Genomic DNA, 12,405 nt, shown 5'->3' with positions numbered 1-12,405 from the left:
ACACATTGCATGTTGTACCACCATACAGCGAGACCTTCAGAGGCGATAGTCCAGATTGCTGTACACACCGGTACCTCTAGTACCCAGCACCACGTCCTCTTGCATTGATGCATGCCTGTATTTGTTGTGGCATACTGTCCGCAAGTTCAGCAAGGCACTGTTGGTCCAGATTCTACCACTCTTCAACAGTGATTCAGCATAGGTCCTTCAGAGTGGTTGGTGGGTCACGTCGTTCATAAACAGCCCTTTTCAGTCTATCCCAGGCATGTTTGATAGCGTTCATGTCTGGAGAACATGCTGGCCATTCTAGTCGAGCCATGTTGTTATCCTGAAGGAAGTCATTCACAAGATGTGCACGATGGGGGGTGCGAATTGTCATGCTTAAAGATGGATGCCTTCCCCAATATGCTGCTGATACGGTTGCACTATCGGTTGGAGGATGGCATTCACGTATCGTACAGCCGTTGCGGCACCTTCCATGACCACCAGTGGCTTATGTCGGCCCCACATAATGCCACCCCAAAACAGCAGGGAACCTTCACCTTGCTGCACCTCGCTGGACAGTGTGTATAAGGCGTTCAGCCTGACCAGGTTGCCTCTACACACATCTCTGACAATTGTCTGGTTGAAGGCATATGGGACACTCATTGGTGAAGAGAACGTGATGCCAATCCTGAGCAGTCCATTTGGCATGTTGTTGGGCCCATCTGTAGCATGGTATATGGTGTTGTGGTTGCAAAGATGGACCTCACCATGGACATCGAGAATGAAGTTGCCGCATCATGCAGCCTATTGCGCACAGTTAGTCGTAACGTGACATCCTGAGGCTGAACGAAAAGCATTATTCAACATGGTGGCATTGCTGTCAGGGTTTCTCCAAGCCATAAACCGTAGGTAGGTCCCCTGCAGTAGGAGCCCTTGGGTGGCCTGAGCGAGGCATGTCATCGACAGTTTGTGTGTCTCCTCCATGTCTGAACATCATTTACATCTACATTTATACTCCGCAAGCCACCCAACGGTGTGTGGTGGAGGGCACTTTATGTGCCACTGTCATTACCTCCCTTTCCTATTCCAGTCGCATAAGGTTCGTGGGAAGAAAGACTGCCGGAAAGCCTCCATGCGCGCTCAAATCTCTCTAATTTGTGAAATCTTCTCGGGTGATCAGCCGAGTAAAGGCGTCGTCTTCTCGCAACGTTTCGAAGGGTTTCATACCCATCATCTTCAAGCGAAGATGATGGGTACGAAACCCTTCGAAACGTTGCGAGAAGACGACGCCTTTACTTGGCTGATCACCCGAGAAGATTTCACGAATGGAATACGCCGAGAAAGTCTCAAATCACATCTCTCTAATTTTACATTCGTGTTCTCCTTGGGAGGTATAAGTAGGGGGAAGCAATATGTTAGATACCTCATCCAGAAATGCACCCGCTCGAAACCTGGTCAGCAAGCTACACTGCGATGCAGAGCGCCTCTCTTGTAGAGTCTGCCACTTGAGTTTGCTAAACATCTCCGTAATGCTATCCCGCTTACCAAATAACCCTGCGACGAAACACGCCGCTCTTCTTTGGATCTTCTCTATCTCCTCTGTCAACCCGACCTGGTACAGATCCCACACTGATGAGCAATACTGAAATATAGGTCGAACGAGTGTTTTGTAAGCCACCTCCTTTGTTGATGGACTACATTTTCTAAGGACTCTCCCAATGAATCTCAACCCGCCTTACCAACAATTAATTTTATATGATCATTCCACTTAAAATCGTTCCGTACGCTTACTCCCAGATATTTTACAGAAGTAACTGCTATCAGTGTTTGTTCCGCTATCATATAATCATAGAATAAAGGATCCTTCTTTCTATGTATTCGCAATACATTACATTGCTTTGGTTCACTCTGAGATGTCTGGATACTTCCCTTGTTGGGGGCCCTTCCTAGCACAAAGTAACAATGCGGACTCGATCGAACTGTAGTATTGACTGTTTAGGCATGGTTGAACTACAGATAACAATGAGCCGTATACCTCCTTCCTCGTGAAATGACAGGAAGTGATCAGCTGTCGGGCGCCCTCCCTCTAATAGACACTTCTCATGTGTGGTTGTTTACATCTTTGGGCGGGTTTAGTGACATCTCTGAATAGTCAGAGGGACTGTGTCTGTGATAAGATATCCACAGTCAACGTCTATCTTCCCGAGTTCTGGGAACCAGGTTGATGCAAAACATTTTTTTATGTGTGTTGTTACAGACAGGCAAGACCTTATTACATTGTCAGTATATACACAGATATTTGTGATCATGTCACCATAGTGATGATGGTTACTGAAATTCTGAAATTAATAAATCCATCAAGAACTGTGGAGGCCCGTGTTTTTTTTATTTTATTTTTTTCACCCTGGAAAGAGTTTTTAATAAGTCATTAGCTTTCTGCTTAGAGATCGGAAACCATTTGGTTCCAGTATGATGAACAAAGAGGAACTGTGGACAAAGTTCAAACTGAAAAAGTCATGTAATGTGCTGAGAACGTGGATTAAGGATGGAAAAGATCTACCGAGATTTAATAATAAAATTCAGAAAATGTTGAGAAAGCAAAAATAGTTGCACTCACAGTGTGGAGAAGAATGTGTAAATGTTGACATATATGAAAATTAATAAAAATTCTTACTTCTATAAAAAGAGCGATGCACAAAGTGTAAACTAGTTAGACTATAATACTGTAGCAGAAGATACCGAGAACCAGAGATAGTTTAGGTCCTATGCAACATAAGTGGTTTGATTCCATAGGGAAACAGTTGTGCCCAGTAACTGTATTCGTTTCAAGTAGTAAAGCTTACAGCAAATATTTGCAACTGATTGCTGTACCCTATAATACTTGTGATCAGTAAATGCGTCAAAGGCTTCTATCCAGTCCTTTGTCAACCAGTCTAGGAGGCACCAGAAGACAGTATAGGAAATCTGAAGTTTTAAATTTCACATTAAAAAAAATCTTTCATGCAGGAAAATCAAGAGACATACCATCATTTGATGGACTCCTTTATGGAGGATATGGAAATAGTCATCCTGGTAATGAGAAGCAACTGAAAGAGTTGTAAACAAATAAGTTACCAGGGCCAGACGGAGCCTCAGCTCAGTTTTACAGTGAGTACTCTTTGGCATTGGTCCTTTATTTAGCTTGTATTTGTCACTAATGTCTTGCCCAGCACCAAGTCCTAAGCAAATGGAAAAAGTGAATGTGAATCCTGTATAGGAGAAGGGTAAAGAACAAGGACTAGCAAAATTACAGGCCAGCATCATTAATATTGGTTTGCTGCAGAATCCTTAAGCACATTCTAGGTTAGAATGTAATACATCTATTTGAGACAGAAAAGCTTCTGTCCACAAATCTGCACAGGTTTACAATCACTCTAGAGAAATTCAGCTTGCACTTTACTTGGATGATAGCCTGCAAACTGTGGATAAAGGACAAGAAGCAGATTTCACATTTCTCGATTTATGGAAAGTGTTTGATACGGTGACCCACTGCAGACTGTTAACGAAGGTACGAAAATCTGGAGCAGGTTCCCAGATACGAGAGTGGCTCAAAAGACTTATGACTAGTAGAACCCAGTATGTTATTCTTGTCAGTAAGTTTTCATCAGAATCAAGGGTATTGTCAGGAGTGTGCTAAGAAAGCATAATCTGACAGATTGGGTGAGCAGCAATCTGCGACAGCTGGAAACCCTGTAGTGTATTGGAAAGTGTTGTCATTGGGTGACTGAAGGAGGATACTCTATGATGTAGACAGGATTTCTATTTGGTGTGATGACTTTTGGCTTCCTCTGTGTTTGGAAAAAGTAGGATAATGAGTCGGGAGAAGAATCCTGTAAAATTGGAATACTGTATTAGTGGTGTACTGCTTGACATAGTTATGTCAGTTCAGTATGTAGCTGTATTGTTGCAAAGTGATATGAAATGGAAAGATCATGTAAGGTCACTTGGAGAGGTGGTGGTGATTGTCAGTTTATTGGAGAATTCTAGGAAAATGTAGCTCATATGTAAAAGAAGACTGAATAGAGAACATTAATATAGTGAAAAATCTGCTGATGGGGCTGCAATATGCTAAAAATTCTTAGAATACAGAACACTTGTGGTACACGTTCTTGAATACTGCCAAAGTCTTGGGATCCTCACCGGATCATTGTGCTGCTAGATTTGTTATCAGACGGTTTCATCAATAGTGTGTGAAAATGCTCTGTGAACTCAAATGGGGAATTCCTATGTGAGAGTTGAACAAGAAAGGTGGTGATTAAGAGTTGTACAAGGTACCCTCACCATGCACCTTGTGGTTGCTTGCTGGTAACGGATGTGTGTGTAGATATGTGTATGATGTGATCATATCTGTGGTAGCAAAAATGAATGTTTTGACCAACATGGGTATAAACACACTTCAGTATTCTGTCACAACATGTAGGAGTTAAAATAATTGTTCAATCAAACTTTAGTATGTACACCACTAGTCACAAGATAATGGTTGACTGTAGTAGAAAGAAAAATAATGTTTTGCGTATGTGCAGCAGTACCAAAAAACCTGACAAAATAAGTGTCAAGTTGTGACTTCGTGTGCACATAAGACTGATCCCGCAGATCTGTATCTTCGTAATACACTTTACGTGTTACGAGAGGGTTAATATGTTCTGTCCTGCAGAAGATGGGTGTTAGGCTTGCAAACTGATGGGGCAGTTATGCAGCTTCATTAAACCTTGAATCAGTATGTTGTTTCTGGTGGGCCAGTAGAATAGACCAAATGGTGGTTTATTGCAGAGAAGGGGCAAGTAAAATGGGTATTGTAGAATATGTAGAGAAAATATGTTGCCATGTGTCCAGATAGTAATTTTAGCAATGGTGCAGGACCAAATGAGCAGTTAAGTGATTAGGGTAGATGATGATTGCTTTGTTATCCAGTAACAAAATTTGCAGTTATTAGTGCCAATTGGGGTCATGAATTTACCTCTCCATTTGACCTGCAAAGCAAAAGTAATTGTCAGAGCATAATTCTCAAAGTTTATGAACGAGTTGTATGATCGTTAATGTACATGATAAATTATGGATAATTGAAGTTAACTGTCGTATATATTCTGAATAGATGAACCTTGTCTGGGAACAAATAGAATTTTTGAGAGGTTTAATGTAAGTTAGTGGTGGATTTTTTTATTGCTTTGTAGATTAACACCTTATATTTTTGTATTACCTATGTAAATGTTCATTTTAATACGTACACTGATGGGAAAAAATTGCAAAACCAAAAAATAATTAATGTAGAGTAATGAAATTTTGGGAATACAATTGTCTAGGTAACATATTTTAGTGATTAACTTTGCAAGATTAAGGTTAACGTAAATGCAAGATAAACCATTGCAAATGTGAAATGCTGGTACCTCATTAACAGATATAATTACCAGACTGTTGAATGCAAGCATGCCTGTTGCACTTGTTGGTCGATACAGGGATGGTTAATACTGCTTGTGTGTGACACTGAGTAGTTGTCCAATGCCGTCCCGTATGTGCTTGATTAGAGACAAATCTGGTGATTGAGCAGGCCAAAGCAACATGCCAACATTCCGCAGAGAATGTTGAGTGACAACAGCGGTATGTGGGTGAGCGTTATCCAGCTGTAAAACACCCTCTGGAATTCTGCTCATGATTGGCAGCTTAACAGGTGGAATCACTAGTTTGACATACAAATTTGCAGTCAGGGTGTATGGGATAACTAAGAGAGTGGTCCTGCTATCATATAAAAATTGCACCATCCAGATAGTAGCTCCAGGTTTAAGTCCAGTGCGTCAAGTATGCAGACAGGTTGATTGCAGGCCCTCTCTTCACAAACACTAGGCCATCACTGGCACCGAGGCAGAACCATATTTCACCAGAAAACACAACAGGCCTCATCTTGCCATCGAATGAGCTCCCACTTGGCACCACTGAAGTCGAGATTTCTTGATGCAATAATTTACCAACAGCCGTATGTATCGTAGAAATTTATTTTATTTTATGAACTTCTATGTTCTGAGTCTGTGTCGCCTGGCCACCAAGACCTGTTGGAGGACAAATTGATTCACGGATCCAGTTATATGGCTCCTTCCGTGTATAGTGATTTTACGACTATGACGAGTGGGGCCTGAAGATGGCATCAATATAATGCCGAAACTGGTAGCACATAGAAGTTCATAAAATAAAACAAATTTCTACAATACATATGGCTGTTGGTAAATTATTGCATCAAGAAGTTCATGACAGCCATCGTCCCACGATCCATAATGGATCAACAAAAAAGTCACAAATGACAGTGATTTGGGGTCAATGGGATACACACTACAGGGCGTCTGGCTAGGAGCTGTTCTTGCAGTAACTGGTGGGGAGGTTGGGTTTATTTGGGGGAAGAGACCAAACAGTGAGGGTCATCGGTCTCATCAGATTAGGGTAGGGTGGGGAAGTAAGTCGGCCATGCCCTGTCAAAGGAACCATCCTGGCATTTGCCTGAAACGATTTAGGGGAATCACGGAAAACCTTAATCAGGTTGGCCAGACGGGATTGAACCACCGTCCCCCAGAATTCAAAGTCCAGTGTACTAACCACTGTGCCACCTTCCTCGGTGCAGTAACTGATGTGCAACAGTTGATTGTGTCACTGTAGTGCCAACTGTTGTTTAAATTACTGTTGGGATGCAGTATGATGCACCAGAGCCCTATGCCAAACACAGTGGTCTTCCCTCTCGGCAGAGCCTGGTCTCCTCACAGTTTTACATTCTCATGACCACAGCTGCCAGCAGTTACGTGCAGTGTGTCCATTCCTGCCAAGTCTTTCTGTAGTATCGTAGAAGGAACACCCAGCTTCTTGTAGCTGTGTTGCACAAACTCATTCAAACTCAGTGAGGTGTTGATAATGACATCTGTGTCACCTGAAAGATATTCTTGAGTAACATCAAGTAGTGAGTCTCAAGGCAACTTATGCTCACAACCATTCCACATGTATTTAAAGCAAACCTGATTTGCATCCTTTTAGTGGCACTACGAGTGCCAGTCATGGGCAATTAGGGTGAAATTTGAAGAGGCATTGTCTTTCAGATGTAGAAACATGCCTACCAACTTCAGTTTCTCGCACAACTCCTCCTTGATATTGAGATCTTTTTCTATCAGTGTATAATACCATGACAAACCAGTAACTAAACCACGGTATGAGTCTCAATGTTAATAGTGTGCAAATTTCGAAGTTGTCTCTATTACTGCCTTGCTTACAGAGGACTGAATTTCAATTTTCTTCAAACAGGGTATGCGTAATGCCTTATATGACAAACTTGATGACGACGGGATTATATCACCTGGTATTCGTGTATCTGGGGATGATGTTGTGATTGGAAAGACAATTACACTACCAGACAATGAAGACGAGGTAAGTATTTCTATAGATCTTGATTATCTGCCCTAAAAGCTCCTACTTTGCAGAGTTTACTTTATATTCTTTGGCTTCCTCTGCATGTAATACATAGTGAAGAAAATCTTTGTGAAGCATAACATTGATACTAAAATAACTTCAAGGAGAAAAAGCTTGAATAAAATTAGAATTCAGTACATTGAAGCACAGCACATAACTTTTTAATTGTGTATGTTGAATTTTAACAATAATACCAATTTAAGAGCTTTGCTATCCCTATGTATAGAAGAAGAATTATTAACTAATTTAAACCCATCAGGATGTAAGGAGGAGTATAGTCAGTAAAAGTACTTTAAGTGCACCACAGCTAGGAGGAGAACTGAATATGAATGTTTTGCCTGCAGTTGGAGGGAACAACGAAAAGATACACAAAAAGAGATGCAAGCACATTCCTTCGAAACAGTGAGACAGGTATTGTGGATCAAGTGATGTTGACTCTAAATTCTGAGGGTTACAAGTTCTGCAAAATACGTGTCCGCTCAGTACGCATACCTCAGATTGGTGACAAATTTGCCTCTCGTCATGGCCAGAAGGGAACCTGTGGTATACAATATCGGCAAGAGGTAATTATTTAGAATATTAACATGTTATTAAAAATTATTATACTTGCTTCAGTAAAAAGTATTATGAGAAGCAGCAGCATAGTTTCAGAAATTATTGATTTTGTTTAGTGAAGTGTATCTTCCTGCCCTAAAAAATATAATCTCTGTTTAGGACATGCCATTCACTTGCGAAGGTATCACACCAGACATCATCATTAACCCACACGCCATTCCATCTCGAATGACGATTGGTCACTTGATTGAGTGCTTGCAAGGGAAGGTTTGTATAACACCAAACACTGCGTTGTGCAAGTGTAATAGCATTATGGACAGTTCATGTATACACACTTTTCTCCTTCCAGGTCTCCTCGAACAAGGGTGAAATTGGTGATGCAACCCCTTTCAATGATGCTGTAAATGTGCAGAAAATTTCCTCACTTCTACAAGAGTACGGATATCAGTTACGTGGAAATGAGGTTATGTACAATGGTCACACGGGGCGTAAAATTAATGCCCAGGTTTTCTTAGGGCCCACATACTATCAGCGCTTAAAGCATATGGTGGACGACAAAATTCACAGCAGAGCACGTGGTCCAGTTCAGATATTGGTGCGTCAACCTATGGAGGGCAGAGCCAGGTAAAGTTCTCTATAGTATAGATTTGGGCATATATTATTTCAGAATTTTGGGTGCATCAGCATTGTTTTTCTTAAAATTCACAATAATTAACTTTGTGTATTAGTTTTACAGAACAACAGAAATGTTTCCACACTAGTTATTCTCAATAGTACTATTAATAAATTTTCTCGCATACCGTACTTACACAAAGCATTGTAAAGTTGCTTCAGAAATAGTGGCACCTTGTCTGAAAGTAAATTATAATTCAATTTTCATCTCCTTTAAATCTTTACTTATGGTACTCTCCCTCCCCCCTCCCCTCCCTCTCTCTATCTCCCTCCTTTCCCCCCTCTCTCTATCCCCCTCCCTTAGAATTTGAGCACTGTGGTGCTTCATTTGGCATGGTGCTGTTGAACATACTATGCCCTTGCATTCTCTTAATCTTTTTACTGACTTGTCCATCCAGTTTAACCATACAAATAATGATGGCTTTGAATCGACTGGACATTTTGTCACATTACAAATCATTTGTCAGGTTGCTACTCCAATTTCGCGGATGCTGGTGAAGAGCCTCTTCAAACTTTTTTCTATGCTTGTCCTCATGGATCCAACTGCATAATTTCTGTAATACTCCAAAAATTGTCTTATTAGTACATCACAGTCTCATTTACAATACCACTATTCTTTCCACACAAATACTGCTGCTGTCAGATTTATTTTGTTTCCATAAAACATTAAGACTAGGTTGTTCAATCTTGATTATTTAATACAAAGAATGCCAGCCATAGGTCATTGAGATAGAGGTGGATGTGGTCCTAGTTCTGGTAAAAAAAAAAAAATTAAAAAAAAAATTGAAGAGCAGACAGGTTGTAAACAGTCTTTATTTAGAATGTCACTTTTCCTTTTCTCTTACAAAATGTCATATACACTACATTCTTACACATAAATGATAAGCATTTCATTTCAGTTTGATTTTTTAGAATCTGTTTTAGTCTCTATGCCTGATACAAGAATGTCTGTGTAAAATTAATTTGCGCCCTGAAATAGTTTATTTTCCACTTTACACTGAATTTCCACTATATGACAGTCTTTAACTTAGTTCCACAGATTGTTGTGGTTTACTATATGTTATAAACTTCCATTGATTTCATCCATTATATGGACGGCATGGTGTCTTTTGGTGATATCCTCAACTTTGTTGATGCATCTTCACCTTGGTTGATGGTCTCCAGCAAGTTATTTTCCGTTTATCATTATTTCAAGGAATTAGTCTATCTTGGTTTCTGTGATCCATTTCGCGTCACCTTGAATTGACAGAATTTTTCTAATACAGGATTTTACTCCTGCATCCATTCTGTGTCTTTAATTTCTTATGTTACCCTTTTTTATTCACCTCAGCACTGTCACACTCCCCAAATATGAGAAATGTTGCACATTCTCCACATGTCTTCAGTTTGGCTGGAACTCGGATGCTCTTCTTGTCTGATTACTGTCATGGCTATAGTCTTGATTCACTGCCTTTCAGACTGAACTACTCAAGATGATTGTTCCAGATATACAGCTTTTCTTGGATATCATTTGTATCTCCCCAGATTATAACAGCGAACACCATTGCTTTCAATTTAGGTCCACATTGTTCCTTTGTCTTTTTTATATCGTCCATCACAGTGATGAGGATTGGAGGCAAGGCACTCATCTGCTGGATTCTGTGTTGGTCTCTCATTGTTCGCTCTTATCATTTTCTGTCCATTGAATGCAGCTGACACATCTCCTGCAGCATATGTTCATTTTCTCAATCAGTGCCTTGCATACATTTCTTCTCTCTAGGAATTCCTTGATTTTTGATCGTGGTACACAATCTTTTAGACTTTCTCTATCTCTAGAAAAACTAGTGTGATGCTTTTATCCTTTTCCAGATATTTTTAGAGTGGTGTTCCTGTTGCAAAGGTCATATCAGTTGAACCCCGTTTTTTTTTCCCTAAACCCCATACCTTTCTTCTTCCAGGAGAGATTAAACAACATTTTGAAGTCTCTCCTCTGTTATTGTGTTGTAATATAGCCATATTTACCTGTGCAAATATGCCCTTGGTAGCAGTGCATTATCCAATCTGGCTGAAAGCTGGTGATGGAGACAACACACTATGTGAATAATGTGGTCCACACAGGTTTTCCAATTCAAATGGTTTACTACTTGTTTGATTTCTGAATGAACTACACATATTCGGCTAATCGACTATCACTTTTTTCGAGAGTAGTCTGGACACATACACAACGTAATAATTTACTTTGCTTAACAAACACATCTCAGAACACTCAAAATGATTGTTCCTTGTGAGTGTAAAAGTTGCTGGTGTGTAACTCCATGCTAAAACTTCCCTAAGTATCTTTTTCATTAACTCTTCCTTTCCCCCTCCTACTCACTTTAGACTGTGTTGTATGTCAGACTATTACAGCATAGCTAAAGTAGTCAAAGCTTTCTCAATCATTCTTGCCCCCACTCCCATTTTTCATTGGCTTCGTTCATTCTGAATTTATTCATTCCGTATTCTGGCATTTGTGTTTCTCCATTTAAAATTATGATTGTCCTGTCCACTCTGTCTTTCCAAGTTAATGGATAATATCTACACACACACACACACACACACACACACACACACACACACACACACACACACACACACACACACCACAGCACTAAGTTATTACTATTTCCTTCTTCAGGGATGGAGGCTTGCGATTTGGAGAGATGGAGCGAGATTGTCAAATTGCTCACGGAGCAGCACAATTTTTGAGGGAGAGGTTATTTGAAGTTTCCGATCCTTACCGGATACATGTGTGCAACTTCTGTGGGCTTATAGCAATTGCCAACTTAAGAAATAACACATTTGAATGCAAAGGCTGCAAGAATAAGACTCAGGTATGTTTCCCACATGCTACAAAGACTGTTAGTATAATTTAATAGTGTGCTCTGTCTCTAACTAATGACCTTCATTTTCAACATGCTACTACTGTTGTTATTATTATTATTATTTTTATTTTTATTTTACAGATATCACAGGTGAGGCTACCATACGCAGCGAAACTGTTGTTCCAGGAACTTATGGCTATGAATATCGCTCCACGTTTGATGGTTATTTAAATATTCAACCAGACATTATCAGATGTTATGAGTACTGTGTACTCCGCAAATGGAAATGGAAATAAATTCTTAAAAGTCTGCAATATGGAGATTTGTAAATTGGCTTTCCAGTAGAACGTGAACTATTTCTATTTTGACAGTGGATAGTGAAAATGTGTATTTTACACCTATGATTTGTGGTGATGTGTTGCTTGTTCACATATATCCTGAGGATATTGTACAATTTTATTATGTAACTGTTTATAGTAAAGATAAATTAAATTATAATTGTATAAAAAAAATTCGTTCTTTTAAATGTAGCTATCTTATTTCCATAAGTGAACAGTCTCAATGGCTATGTTCTACAGGTAATACATATTACAGTTTTTTTTGTTTTTTTTTTTTAAATAATTGAAATGGTTGCAAATTAAGCTTATGAATTCTTTAAACATTTCATTGTTCTTCTGGCACCAACTGAAATAGTTTAGCATGGTTGTGAGTGTATCTTTGCTACAACTGCAATTATCAGTTGCACACTCAAAGCACGAAATTGACACTTTCCACAAAAGCCAATACAGAACTGATTCTCTTTCAAACTCCGGCACTTCCCCTCCCCCTCCCCGTCCCCCTCCCCCTATAGGCATGAGATGGAAACTTACCTACCTGT

General features: G+C 39.8%; 1 protein-coding gene across 1 annotated transcript in view; it reads left to right on the top strand.

Moving 5' to 3' along the window:
• The window catches only part of LOC126475055 (DNA-directed RNA polymerase II subunit RPB2), an 88,499-nt gene extending 76,498 nt beyond the window's left edge, over window positions 1-12,001 (top strand). The window contains exons 16-21 of the mRNA XM_050102607.1: window positions 7,297-7,419; window positions 7,806-8,024; window positions 8,176-8,283; window positions 8,366-8,640; window positions 11,342-11,537; window positions 11,670-12,001. Coding sequence (XP_049958564.1) covers window positions 7,297-7,419; window positions 7,806-8,024; window positions 8,176-8,283; window positions 8,366-8,640; window positions 11,342-11,537; window positions 11,670-11,759 — 1,011 coding nt within the window. The 3' untranslated portion in view covers window positions 11,760-12,001. The remainder of the gene's footprint in view (window positions 1-7,296; window positions 7,420-7,805; window positions 8,025-8,175; window positions 8,284-8,365; window positions 8,641-11,341; window positions 11,538-11,669) is intronic.
• The last annotated feature ends 404 nt before the right edge of the window (window positions 12,002-12,405 follow it).

The sequence above is a fragment of the Schistocerca serialis genome, chromosome 4 (assembly GCF_023864345.2).
Source record: "Schistocerca serialis cubense isolate TAMUIC-IGC-003099 chromosome 4, iqSchSeri2.2, whole genome shotgun sequence".
In the NCBI taxonomy this organism is placed as follows: domain Eukaryota; kingdom Metazoa; phylum Arthropoda; class Insecta; order Orthoptera; family Acrididae; genus Schistocerca; species Schistocerca serialis.
Note: the sequence above shows the minus strand (reverse complement) of the source record. Positions and strands in the feature narration are given on the sequence as shown.